This window comes from Tauraco erythrolophus, chromosome 6 (genome assembly GCF_009769465.1).
Source record: "Tauraco erythrolophus isolate bTauEry1 chromosome 6, bTauEry1.pri, whole genome shotgun sequence".
Classification (NCBI taxonomy): Eukaryota; Metazoa; Chordata; class Aves; order Musophagiformes; family Musophagidae; genus Tauraco; species Tauraco erythrolophus.
Genome location: NC_141470.1, coordinates 55,433,993 through 55,448,572, shown reverse-complemented (window position 1 = coordinate 55,448,572; position 14,580 = coordinate 55,433,993). Strand labels below are relative to the sequence as shown.

The following is a 14,580-nucleotide window of genomic DNA, read 5'->3' as shown; positions in this document are numbered from 1 at the left end:
GCAATGAAATACATTAATTGGTAAGAGAACTACTTACAACAATAAGTATGACCACAGATATGGTGTAGTACACAGAGTCCCGGAACACAGCCCACTGGGTGAGAGAAACCACCTGAAAAACATCACACCTTCAGCCAACAATAATATGCGATTTTGAAGACAAAACAAAGGCCTCTATCTTGCACTCACTCAGATGTGTGAGCAGAGTTATTATTAGCAACAATTCTGCAACCAATCACAGTTTTATGCTAACAGGAAGACCTATCAGTCTGTTAGACAGTGGATCTATAATAACCACTAGTAATAAAAATCACATAGAAGCTTCCATTAATGAAATACATTTCTTACTAATGATATTTTAATTGGTCATAATTTCAACTGTAAGGTACAATTCATTGTACTGCAGCAAATCACCGGTTCCCACTTCATTATATGCGTAGATATATCAGAGTTAATACCTGAAAAAATAATGACACACAGTCTAACCATCTAGTGAGTAGATGGAGCAAATCTCACGCTTGTGTTCTAGATTCTTTGATCATCATCAGTTCCAGGAAGGATTAGCAGATGTCACTGATCCATTGACTGTGAACACAGTATTGTATGAAGATGAACCAGTTTCCTCTGTATGTTACACGTTCAGAGTGCTGAAGCTACAGCTGAACTTTTTGGAAACATTTGCTATTTGTAAAGCATTTGTAAATTCTTTCCAACGTTTGACGTTTTTCACAATATCAGCTCATTTTTCATTTTGACTTAATCCTTTTTTTTTTTAAATATTTGTTCGTGGAAACCCCTAAATTCTAAGCAATTGAACTCCATAAAGATAAGTATCTTACTAACCTGTCCTGCAAACAATCCACAGACACCAACAATACAGAGGATGTTGAAAACTGCTGAACCGACAATGGTCCCTACTCCTACATCTCCGTGAGTGATAAATACACCTGCAGAGGGAGCAAAACATGTATTATTACCTCTGTCATTTCTTTTTAGGTCACAGGCAATTACTTAGAACATGTACTACCTGAGAACAAGAGATGGTTTGAAAGTTTAACCAAAACATGTTTTATAATAAACACTCTCTTCTCTGCGGAATATTTTGTGCTTTCAGTCTAGCTAGCAGCTCCCCATTTTTGGCTTAACATCTCTACATATATATTTTTATTAAAAGCAAATTATTTCTTAGCTAGTTAGTTCAACAGTAAGTCCTGTACTTCACAGCTTGGTTGTTAGTGGTGCAGTAATCCATTCAAACGAGTATAAAACATCTCCAGTCACATCGGGAGCAGGGAATTTATTTAAAACAGTATAATAAAGCACAGAAACCTTTCTCCCCAGATATTTAGTATTTACAGTGTTCTTCCTTGCAATGGCTCATAGGAGTAAGAGCTTCTTCCCTCAAAAAACTCGTAGCCACTTTGAGTGCAGTAATGTGTGCCTTTTGACTCAGACAATCAGGATTCAGACTTAACCTGTTCTAGTACCGACTTTCAGATTTCCCTTAGTACTGATCCCACCTATGCCTTAGATATTCATCTGTAACATAACTGTATCAGAATGACAAGAATTAATGGCTGGAGTGGACCTCCAGGGATTATCTAATGTAATCTTCAGCCTGAGACAGAACCAAAGATAATGTGAACGCACTACAGAGCTGTATCTACTTGTATTTTAAATCTTTCGCTGAAGGGAGCCTTAAAGGCTTACACTTCTCCACTTTTTAATAAGCTGGACGTGAGGTTATAGTGCATTTTTTTAAGACTGTATTTCCCTAAAGTCTGTAAAAATGTCAGTCAGGATAGCAGCAGAAAGCCTACTAAGGCTTTACTAAAGACAGATTTATCAAATTTAAGCCACCATGCTGCTAGAAAGCTATGACCTACTTGCCATTACTGGAACTTGGTGGGATAAATCTCATGCCTGGAGTGCAGCTATCAATGGCTACAGGCTATTCAGAAGAGACAGGCAAGGAAAGAGGGGCAGAGGGGTTGCCCTTTGCATCAAGAAATTGATAGATTGTGAAGAGCTGTCTGAAGAATACCCACAAGTAGGCTGAAAGCTTATGGGTAAGAATTGGATACCGAGGCAACAAAGGGAACCTCGTGGTTGGTGACTACTACAGGCTGCCCAAAGGAGCCTACTGACAAAGCCTTCTTACTCCAGCTACAGGAGGCATCGCGCTTGCAGAGTCTCATCCTGCTGGGGGGCTTCAACCACTCAACATCTGCTGGAAAAGTATCACAGCAAGCTGTAGGCAATTCAGGAGACTCCTGGAGTGCATTGAGGATAACTTCTTATGCCAGGTAATAGACAGCCCTACCAGAGAGGATGTGATACTGTTGGTCACCAAGGCAAGTGAGCTAATCAATAATGTCAAGACTGGAGGCAGCCCGGGCTGCAGTGATCATGCAGTCATGAAGTTCACACTCCTGAGGAAAATGGGTCAGGCAAAAATAAAGTCAGGACCCTGAACTGAAAATTCCAGCTGTTCAAGGAATTAGTCAATACGACCCTCTGGGAAACTGCTCTCAGGGAGAAGGGAGCACAACAGAGCTTACAGATCTTTAAGGACACTTTCCATAGACCATAAGAGCTCTCAATCCCCAGGTGTAAGAAATGAGGAGAGGAAGGCAAGAGACTGGCATGGCTGAGTCAAGACCTGCTGGTCAAACTAAAGGGCAAGAAGGAAATGTAAAGGTAGTGGAAGCAGGAACAGGTTCTCTGGGAAGAGTATAGGGACATTGCCCAGTTGTGTAGGGATGGGGTCAGGAAGGCCAAGGTATCACTGGAGCTGAACTTAGCAAGGGACACAAAGAATAATAATAAGGGCTTCTACAGGTATGTCTGCCAGAAAAGGAAGGTCAAAGAAAGTGTACCCTCCCTGATCAGCAAGACTGGCAAACTGGTAACAATGGATAAGGAGAAGGCTGAGGTACTAAACAACTTTTTTGCCTCAGTATCCACTGGCAACCTCCCTTTCCATACCTCTTGAGTGAGTGGACCTCGAGACAGGGATTGGGGGAGAAAAGTCCCTCCTACTGTAAGAGAAGATCAAGTTCGTGACCATCTGAGGAACCTGAACATATATAAGTCTATGGGACCTGATAAGATAAATCCCAGAGTCCTGAGGGAATTGGCTGATGAAGCTGCCAAGCCACTCTCTGTGATATTTCAAAAGTCATGGCAGTCAGGTGAAGTCCCTGCTGACTGGAAAAAAGGAAACACTGCGCTCATTTTTAAAAAGAGTAGAAAGGAGGACCCTGGGAACTACCCATTTGTCAGCCTCACCTCTGTGCCTGGGAAGATCATGGAACAGATCCTCCCAAAAGCTATGCTGAGGCACACAGAGGACAGGGAGGTGATTTTAGATAGCATGGCTTTCTCAAGGGCAAGCCTTGCCTGACCAATCTAGTGGCCTTCTATGACAGAGTGACTACATCAGTGAACAATGGAAGAGCTATGGATGTCATCTAGTTGGACTTCTGTAAGGCCTTTAACATGGTTCCCCACAACATCCTTCTCTCTAAATTGGAGAGATATGGATTTGATGGGTGGATTGTTTAGTGGATGAGGAATTGGTGGGATGGTCGCGTCCAGAGGGTAGTGGTCAACAGCTCAATGTCCAGATGGAGATCAGTGATGAGCGATGTCCCTCAGGGGTCCATATTAGGACAAGTACTGTTTAGTATCCTCATCAATGACATAGTGGGAGCAAGTGCACCCTCAGCAAGCTTGCAGATGACATCAAGCTGAGTGCTACAGCTGACATACCTCAGGGATGGGATGCCATCCAGAGGGACCTGGAAAAGCTCGAGAAGTGGGCCAATGTGAACCTCATGAGGTTCAACAAGGCCAGGTGCAAGGTCCTGTACCTGGGCTCGGGAAGCTCCCAGTATCAATAGAGGCTGGGGATGAAGGGATTGAGAGCAGCTCTGAGGAGAAGGACTTGGGGGTACTGGTGGATGAAAAGCTGGACATGAGCTAGCAACATGCACTCATGGCCCAGAAAGCCAACTATATCCTGGGCTGCATCCAAAGAAGCACGGCCAGCAGGTTGAGGGAGGTGATTCTGCCCCTCTACTCTGCTCTTATGAGACCCCACCTGCAGTACTGCGTCCAGCTCTGGGGTCCTCAGTACAAGAAAGACACGGACCTGTTGGAGAGGGTCCAGAGGAAGGCCATAAAAATGATCAGAGGGATGGAACACCTCTCCTATGAGGAAAGGCTGAGAGAGCCGGGGTTGTTCAGCCTGGAAAAGAGATGGCTCCAGCAAGACCTTATTGAGGCCTTTCAATATTTGAAGGGACAAACTTTTTAGCAGGATCCGTTGTGATAGGACAAGGGCTAATGGGTTTAAACTAAAAGAGTAGATTCAGACTAGATATAAGGAAAAGATTTTTTACGAGGATGCTGAAACACTGCACAGATTGCCCGGAGAGATGGTAGATGCCTCATCCTTGGAGGCATTCAAGGTTAGGTTGGATGGTGCTCTGAGCAACTTGATCTAGTTGAAGATGGCCCTGCTCATTGCAGGGGGAATTGGACTAGATGACCTTTAAAGGTCCCTTCCAAGCCAAACTATTCTATGATTCTATGAAATTTGTTGCTTTCCCCTTTCTCTATCAGTGTAATCCTATGTCCTTCCTTCTCTTAATTAGGTACTGCTTTTGACATTTAGACCTCCTCTCTATACCAATAATCTCTAGTATTTCAGAGATTACTTCAAATAGTAATGTACATCATGCCCTTCTGCCTTTAACAGATCTGACTTATCCATATATTAATTTGTTCTTTTCCCATGTTCCTGGTTCTCCTACTTCCTTGCTAAAACTAAATCCCTTTATTTGTGAAGAAAGAAGCCAAAAAAGTCATCAAATATCTCAAATTCTCTCTCAGGGGACTGCAGTAAATCTCTTTCACTTCCTATGTTCAGAATCAGCCATTCCTCTCTGTGTTTTGAGAGGAGATTCACAGTTTCATGAGATATTTTGAGTAGTTAATTATACCATGAACCACAGACTAGCTGACAGCTGCAATTGCTGATTATAAATTGACAGAAGAATAGTATCACTTTTGGACAGCTCTGCTTGATCTGCTGCTGAGTTTTTAACAGCAGACCTCATAAAAGCTAGTGTGTGGGCTCTATACCTATGACAGATGCAAACAGTTCTGGAGTGGAGCTCCCTGCTGCCATGAATGTGGCTCCAGCAACATCTTCACTCAAATGCAGTTTCTGGAAGAAAAGCATTGATAATTTCAGCACTGCATTTACATTGCACAGTTCTACAGTTGCAGAGACAGAAGCTCTTCATTTTCTGGTCACAGTGCTGTTAAAGGACGAACAGTCACTATGATACAAAATTAGACGCTGTCTTTTGATAAGGCAAATAGACTGGGCAAGTAAAATGTTTATACTGTAGCTAAATGAAATGTCAGATAAAATTACCTACCTATATGTAACTGAATAGTCAATTGTGGCTTACATGCAGCTGATTAGAGAGAAGCATCTCTGCAGATTCAAAAAGATTGTAAACATTTAAAATTTTTCTCATTAATTTACTTTTGGAACCCTAAACACAATCATTCAAGAATTAAGGGCAATTCTTGGGGCTTCTAAAATTTGAAAATAAAAAATCTGTAAGAAAAAAATATAATCTCTGTGAATAAATCTTACAAACAGTAGGCCTGATTCTGGCTTCGCTTTACAACTGCGTTAATCAAAAGTGAGTCTGCTGACACAGACAAAATTAGTACAATTAGACACAGAGAGGCCTGTGTATTGTAGATACATCTCTTTTTATGACCATGTCTCTCTTAAGCTCTAATAGGGTATAGATAACTTCAAGATCTCAGACCAGCAGAAACGTGTAGCTCCACAAGTGGGCTGCATCAATTTAGTTCTGTCTGAAGCTCTTTCCCTTGAATTATAAGGAAGGTTTTATGGAGGAGCTTTTTCCTTTTTGAGAGTCTCTAGACTCATCTTCAGTAACTTATTTTTCTTCCAAGGATAGAAAAGTGGTTAGTGACAAAAGGACCACTACAGAAATCCTATATTTTTCAGACAGTGTGCAACATTTTGAGCTGATGAAAATGGCATTCTACAGAACTTGACAAAACATAAACAACTGCCCTTACTGTACCATTTGATCTATTACCAGTCATATTGTTGCAGTAGTTCAAATGTAAGTGTGCTATCTGAATTATTCTTAGCTGTTTTAGTGTTCAGCAGAACATGAGACAAGATAAAAAGATTTTACAAAGAATCAGTGACAACTTAATCGGTATGACCCAACTGATACAACTTATACGGTGTATAAAGTGCATGATGAGGACAGAACATCTGAAAAGGGAAATAAAAGATCTGCATTGGGTATTTTACTATTATTGATTGCCTCTCTTATTCTTCTATTTGTTCTTCTATTGGTAAGTGTAAGTACATAGGTCTGAGTAACACTAATAGGAATTTTGTATATATATCCATAGCAAAACAGATTTTTAAACTAGCTACAAGAGTTTTTCAGCAAATGGTCACACACATTTTTGTTAAAAAGCAAAGGAGATGAGATTCATTTTGCCCTCAAAAAGGAACTAAAATCTGGTTTTGTATTTTGTATTAATTTTGTAGTAGTTCACCAAAGTCTTACGTAACACAACATTTAAATACCAAGTATAAATTCTACCCTGTCCCAATCATTCACTCAATTAGAATTCTAAACATAATTTGGCAAAGTCTTCTCAAAAATTATATACAAGAATTACATTTATTTACTGTTTTTTGCATATAAAATATGCATTCTTATTCCATATCAAACCAAAGTACATACTTTTCTCATGCATTCTCCCTTTTCTCCCTCTTCTCCACTTTATGCTAGGACTGCATATACTTGCTTTCTCCTTGCTGATACAGTGGTAGATGTGCAATAAAATTTGCACAGCAAACCCATTAATTTGTCTATGTGCAATTTCATTTCTTTTCACAAGTGACTTTTAAAACTAGGAGTACAATAATAAAACCAACACATTCTTATGTCATATCCATCCTAGCTGCATGCTTCAGATATTTAAGAGTGGGTTTGCCATTTGATCTCATTAAATCTTTCATTTTTAATCCTTGAGTGTGGCCTGGGGGACAAACGTGCCCAAAACACCGGTTCATTTTCTGATGGGAAGCTCAAATCATTTGAAAAGGCCCAAGGACAAAAAGTTGACAGGAATGAACTCCAAACAACGATGGCACAAAAGATTTGATTCTATGATATCTAAATTTGCAAAAGAGGAATAAAGTTCTTCAACATACCTCACAAATTTTCTCTAAGGATGGAACAAAGAAGTCATCACATACTATAGCCAAAGCATAGAACATATAAAGAGCCTGTAAAGAAAATAAATTCAGGAAGTACTTCAAATTTTTCCTGTACATGAAAAAAGGAAAGAAGGCAATGCTATATTTATTCAGACTAGTAGAAATATATAGCTTCATTTTTTATCCCACCCCAAATAAAAATCCCTCTGCTGATCACTTTATGTCATAAAAACATATTCTTGAATGTAAGATTACGTTTAGAACAAGAATGTTTGCCAGATCCTAGAACATGAAAGGTACCACAGTTTGACGGAACAGTCTGCCACAACAGGTTTTTTCTAAAAGAAAGGAATGGCTAAGGCTTAAAGTTACAGAGTCATCATCTGTATTTTAGATTTTCACACCAAGTAATTAAATAGAAAGTAACACCATGTTGATTAATAATACTCAAGAAATAATCACACCTGGAAACAAGCAGACCCTGACCATGGCTCACTGCACCAAACTTCTCAGGAATTATTCTGGTTCCCTGCATACATGTGATTCTCCCACTGTCTTATACGGCTTTATGCGCTGTGCTCATGCAGCGAGCCTAATCCTGCTGCTGTCCATCAAACACAACTCCTTTTACTTTATTTTGCCTGAGCTGGAAATGAAAAACTGGAGCCCACAGGCCTTACTTGTTTTGTTTTTTTCTACAGTAAAACATAAAACTTCACATGACATTTTCTGTATTTCTTCAGGGTTGGTGTTTTTTTAATTACAATTGCATGTTTTGCACAGAGGCACAACAGGAAAGAAAGAAAATCAAGAATCTTCCACATCGTGCTTGATGTCATCAACAAAGGAATCCCAAACCCTGTTCATGTAAGATGAAATACAAATACAAGTCTGTGATCCATGTGGCCGGGATTTTACCTCCAAGAGGGTGAAGACATAGGCACTGCAGATTCAGATTTGCATCATTTTCTTAAATAAATCACAGAATCATTTAGGTTGGCAAAGACTCTTAAGATTACCGAGTCAAATTGTTAACCTAACCCTACCAAGTCCACCACTAAACCATGTCTCTAAGATGTTACCTTTTGAGCATTTGTACCCATAGAGACATATTAGAAATACTGAAATCAAAGTATCAGAAATACGTTGATATATACAGAGCTCTATTTACTAAGTCCACTAACTAATGATTAATGTTTTACAAGACGAAGAAAGCAAAAATTCAGCACAGTAGATGAAAACTTACGGCAATGATATGAAGCAGAACTCCTCCTTGCTGTCGTTCTTTATTTGTAAATATATCTTCAGGAAATTCATTAATGGCTGAAAGAGAAATACACATTTTTAAAAAAAAATTACAGCATCTATAAACTGAAGACTGAAAAATAAGGATGCATCTGTAGAAATATATAACTAAATATGAGTGTATTTTCCAATTTATTACATTATAGTTTGCCACCTCAGAACCTCTTTTTCTGCTCTGTAGAAAAAACAGAGAACTGATACTTACGTGTTATTAATTATCATCATTCCAGTGACTTAAACTAACCTCCACTGTACTAAGTGTTTCACATTCTGAATGCCTTATTTTTGCTATCATCTCCTCTGCATGTCCTCTAAACATAACTCTAAAGTGGTAGGCACAGGCACAAAAATTCATCCTGAAATCGTATTCCTGGCTTTAACGGTGACTTGCCCGAAAAATTATGCAATGGTTGCAACCTTCCACCAGGTTCTTAACTACAAACTTCTATAGGGCTCCACAGTCTTGCAAATTGTTTCACAAAGAAAGTGATTCCAAGTGCTTTCTCCAGAATGTCTACAATCTAAATATGGGGAAGGACAGAATGAAACAAATGGTAGGTGGACAACAGGAATGTGCAAAGACATGAGTTTTGGGATTATTTCTGAGTGACAGTGAAGTTGTGTGGAGCTCAGTTGAAGGATCTATGTTCCACACAAAGGCAACAGAGTGAAAAAAAGATTCCAGACAGTGGAGATAAAGACAGAAACTAAGCCAAAGGCTTGAAGAAATATGAGATAAAAAACATCCAGACTGACAAGACAGGCAGAGATAGAGATCTACAGTACCTCAGACAGGAGTCTGGGAAGTTTAAGGGTAAAGATTAGTTCAGCCACTGGAATCTAAATGCATTGAAGTAATTAAATTATTTTTCAGAAATAGATGTTCCTTTCTGCAAGGAGTTGTAGATGTAGGTTGACAACAAGATAAGCTCCAGAAAGTTCTTATGAACTTACCATAATACACTGAAACCCAGGGAAGGAAACAGATGGAATATATGATCATGTTCCCCATAGTCAACTCTGCCAGTTTAAAGAAATGCTTAAGAACACAATATATGATATTTATGCTGTTCCATTTTCAATTTCAATGGCATGTTTTCTCAATATAATTCTGCAAACAATAACCATGAACATAGAAGCCAAGAATTTGAGGTACAGTCGATGTTTTTAGCTACTAAACTTCAAACATTCTAAACTAGCCTTATTTTCAGGAAATGTTACACTGTAACTCGTTGAAGATTACATTTTTTATAGTATCTTAAGTTACCTCTAATCACCAAGCATACTTGAAAATGCCAGCTGCCACGAGAGGATAGTCTAGCTTCAAAGACCTGAATGACTTCTCATCTCCTCAGTCTTTGAGTTTTATATAAATTCAAAAATGCCTCTTCTCACCTGTACTACACACACCTACATATGTTGCATATGTCTAGCTTGACAAAGACTTGAACAGTGTCTCCATGCAAAGCTGAAGATTCCATAGCTCTGCTTTTTCCTTAGTGCCCACTACCATAAATGTATTATTTTTGAATTAATACACTGGCAGCAGGCAGTGTTTAAAACTTTATGTACACAAATCATATCTTCTTTCCAAAAGTCAAAGTTACTATTTTATGAAATCTCTCTAAATTCTCCAACCTAATATTTGAAAGCCACTATAGTTTTGTTTAAAACTACTAACGGTCTATAAAATATTTAGCAAAAAATAAAAGTTCATCAAAAATGACTGACTGCAATTCCTGTACTGATTCTCATTAGGCTTTTCAGTAAGCCTAATAAGGCTGTTCTTACTGTTGTATTCTGACTGGAACTAGTATCGGCACTTGATACGTTAAATAGAGCTTTACTGAGATATAGCTGCATCTTTTCTTTTAAATCTCAGACAACAAAAACTATATAAATCTATACTAAATTTCGCTTAGGTACTCCTCAGTGTGATTTCCTACTCCTAGGTAAATGTTCTGTTCCTGGTCCTCCTTCTGTAATCACCAGGAAAAATGAAAACAATAGTGGATATAAAGATACAAATGCATCAGCACAATAATACCCAATCACTCATTGAATTATGGAACACCGTTCAAGGGTACTGAGTACTTCAGTGCCTAAAGACCATCATCACACTAGCGTTTAGCAAGAGTGGCTTCAAGAAAGTGAGTCAGAGTTGCTACAGAACTCAACAGTCTTCAAGGGTCAGGCCATGATTTGCACTGTAAAGATATTTGTGACCTTATGAGACAGTCTGGGGAAACAGCATTACTATGCAAATGCAAACCACACCATAAATAAAAGACATTTGCCTATTGAGCCAAACGAATTCAAGTACTTCTAAAGCCAAAATATGCCAATAAAACATTTTCCTTTCTGTTTGGCTTTCACCACTGTTACCCTCAAATGAGGAAAAGGATAGCGGAAATATACATAAACTGGGAGAAAACTGGCTGCATTTTAGTTTTGAGACACTGTTTTTAGAGTTGACATTCTTAATCTATTACTGGAAGACAGTACAGGATAATCCACAAACTATTGATCAAGATGCAGCAATCCGCAATGCTTTTATCTGCAGATAAACCTTTAAAGATGCCAACAGAACCTTATATACATGTAGCAGCCAATCGGGTTCCCCGTAGCAATATACTGATATAGACAGTAACACAGTAATATGTAATACAGTAAAATACAGTAACATTGTTCTCTGCATGTAGTAATTAGGCTGGAATATCCTATTGGAATATTATTGGAATACTATGATATTTAAGAACTTCTTGTCAGCTACAGTAGCCGTCAAATGCAAAATTTCTCAGAGGAGTTATTCCCTACCATAGGAAATAAAGTATGGTGAAAAAATAATCAGCACCCAAACACGTGGTTTTAAATAAATTCTGCCCATTAACAATTAATATTAACTAAAATGATTAATAACTAAAAAAGCATTAAGGAGACCTCTTTGGGAGAAAAGACCCAGAGCTACAGCTGCTAACATCTTACATAATATGGTTGCTCTTGCCTCACTGGCTAAACACCATGCCCAGGTGGGCGTATGCAGGACATGTACATTACTTTTCTTATCGCATCCCCCATTTGTCCTCCGTCTCCTCCATTCAAGCCGCGGCTGTAAGAATACACACATTCCAGCAATCCACAAGGACAGCAGAGGCGAGAGCCCTGGCCTGAGTCTCTAGCAATGATAACATGACCCTGCACATGGGGTACACCCTGTCACATAATCTGATGCAAAGGTGTGCAGCTCCCATCACAGATGTTTGTGCCAGGAGCACCACTGCCTTACTGCCACTGTTTAGCAGAGGGAATATGCCCCTGTACCATGACTTGGCAAAATGAATCTGTCAGCTGAGAAGCTATTACCCACCTGGTAATCGCATTCAGTTGACGGCAAAATATTTCACATACTAACACTGAAAATTGTTAAGTCAGTATAAATTGAAGTTTCAAGAAGCATGAATAAAAATCACTATCTCTGCAATCTTTCTAATGTAACTTGACTTATTCGAAGTTAATACTAAATAGGAAATCAGAAGACCGGAAGATATCAAAAGCAAGAGCTAGAAGATAGAAACGAGCCCAGGCATCTGATCACCAAACAAAAGCAAACCAGCTTCACTGCAAACCATCTGGCTTCATATATATTCTGGTGATGTAGTATTTGTAATAAATAACTACTTGCAATAAATAACTGCTTCCCTCACAGAGGTAATCTTAAATGAACTAACGTGAAGACAGCTTTTCTCAAAGATAATGCTCCTCTCTACAAAGAACTCATGGCATGCAATTGCTCTCACATACAGACACTACAAAATCTTCTTTAGAAGCAGGAACATGAAGCAAGGCTCTGGAGCTTGGTAAGGAAGATTTCTTCCTTACTGAAATGGCCACCTGCCAGTGAGTTCCAAGGTAGCTTGGAGTTTTTCAGTATAAGCATTTGCAGTCTTTATGGCTTTATTATCCAGGTATTCATAGGTTTGTCTTATCTACATGCATTGTTCTTTATTTACTTGCTGTATTGCAGTTTTAATGTTTCAAACAAAAATTTGGGGTTTTTTACCTACTGCTATGATAACCTGGTTGCTCAGGAAAAGGCTGTTTGGATTCCCTTGACTCCTAGTTAGGCCTGGGAATCAACATCACTTAACTGACGGGGAGCAGTGGCATTCCCTCACCTATATGAGCTGACACAGAGGATATGACGTTGTCACAGAGTTTGAGAGAGCACTGCCTGCCCTCATGGTACAATCTCATGTGCGGGCACAGCAGGGCACCGCTTTACTTCACACAGAGATATTTTCTCATGTATGGGAGACAGAGCTATCTGGCAGCCTGAGTGGGAGCTACATCTCGGTTTCTACTGAAAAGAGACAGAACAGATGGGAGAAGGAGATGAAATGAAGAGCAGTACATCTAATGGGACTAACCCTTGTCAAAAAAAGGAGGGGAACATACACCAATCATCTTAAAATCAGCTAGAAATACAGAAATATTTATCCTGCTGGTACTGTTGCAAATCCATGGCTCCTGCAGCTCATCTTATTAAGCACAGATTTATCAAGGGGGAAGGGAGGGCACCAAGAAAGCCAAGTCTATATTGGAACTGTCATCATTCCGCAGCTTGTTCCCTCTCCCCAGTCATGAAATGAGTGGGGAAACAAAAGCAGCTTATCCAGCCACAACTTGCAGGGGACACCACCACCTTTTTCTCTGAGTGATGGAAACAAAAAATGCTTGATTATGCCATGACAGAATGGATGATTCACCTTTGATAAAAAGCTCTGGCTGAGCTGTTTGAGACTAAAGAGCTACACAAGGCATGCAAATAGCATGCCTCAGAACAGAATATAAGAGCAGCTGCACAGCTTAAGCTGTCTGCATGGCTCTGGAGTGAAGATCTGGTATGCAGCAGCCAGGGTAACCCAGGCATGCCAGTGACACCTGCCTGGACTTCGGCAGTTACCAGATTACTTCTGTGTACCATCAAAGCATTGTTCCCATATGCCCTATCCATACTGTGACAGGCAGTCTGCCAAGGAAGTTAAATTTCAAAATCTCCTAAGCCTGACAGAGCATCTCAACAACCACGTGGATCTGTGGTTTTATAACCTGCCTCGACATGTGATTTCTTCACCTTATCAACAGTTGATTTACTCACAGAGGCAACAAACGTGCCAACTCTTAATACCCGCTAAGCATTCAAGCCTGTTACAACTCTTTAATTTCTCCTCACAGGGAGAAGGGAGCGGTAGCTGTTTGAAAGGACGCACGGAATCAGTTCCACTCTGCCTTTGCAGGAAGGGGGTTAGGCAAATAATGTACACAGAAGCCCACTTCTCCTTTTAACGCCCGCATGTTGTTCCTCTGCCCTGTTCCTTGTCCCTTCAGGACGTGTTACATCTATGGATTGCGATACCTTCCCCTTTGCCCTGGCCTCCAGAGGTTGTTGATCATTGGATTCACCCAGGGCAGAGATATAAGAGGAAGAAGGACAGACGGAAGACAAAATTACACACTTCCACTTTTACCTCCTCTATAATCATATTCACAAGCCAGCCTGAATATTCCAAATTTGTGTCATTTGTATAAGCACTGCAAGCAGCTTTAGGCACCTCTGTGCTTAGTGCATTTCTGCTTATGTGCAATTCCCTTTTCACATTGCAGAGCCTCATCTTCCTAAGTCCTGGTGTTGCATTCATGCACATGTATTTGTGCCTCAGTGACAGCAAACAAACTCCTCACTGTGTGCAGAAATGAGCGTCTTTATACCTGTCAAGCAAATTCATGCATCGTTACATGGTGTCAACAATTTGTGCACTCAGAGTTGAACTTGTAACAGCCTTCATGATACTGCAACTTGCGCTAGTTTATAATTCTGTACTAATATTTGACATCAAGTTGTGTGGTGCCGTGGACTCACTTGAGGGAAGAGATGCCATACAGAGGGACCTTGATAGGCTTGAGAAATG

General features: G+C 39.7%; 1 protein-coding gene across 1 annotated transcript in view; it reads right to left on the bottom strand.

Moving 5' to 3' along the window:
- SLC24A4 (solute carrier family 24 member 4) overlaps window positions 1-14,580 on the bottom strand; it is a 93,446-nt gene that overhangs the window by 27,571 nt on the left and 51,295 nt on the right. Inside the window, exons 3-7 of the mRNA XM_086613624.1 lie at window positions 8,553-8,629; window positions 7,301-7,375; window positions 5,152-5,236; window positions 844-947; window positions 38-112 (exon numbers count right to left, since the gene is read on the bottom strand). Of these exons, the coding sequence (XP_086469750.1) occupies window positions 38-112; window positions 844-947; window positions 5,152-5,236; window positions 7,301-7,375; window positions 8,553-8,629 (416 nt within the window). The remainder of the gene's footprint in view (window positions 1-37; window positions 113-843; window positions 948-5,151; window positions 5,237-7,300; window positions 7,376-8,552; window positions 8,630-14,580) is intronic.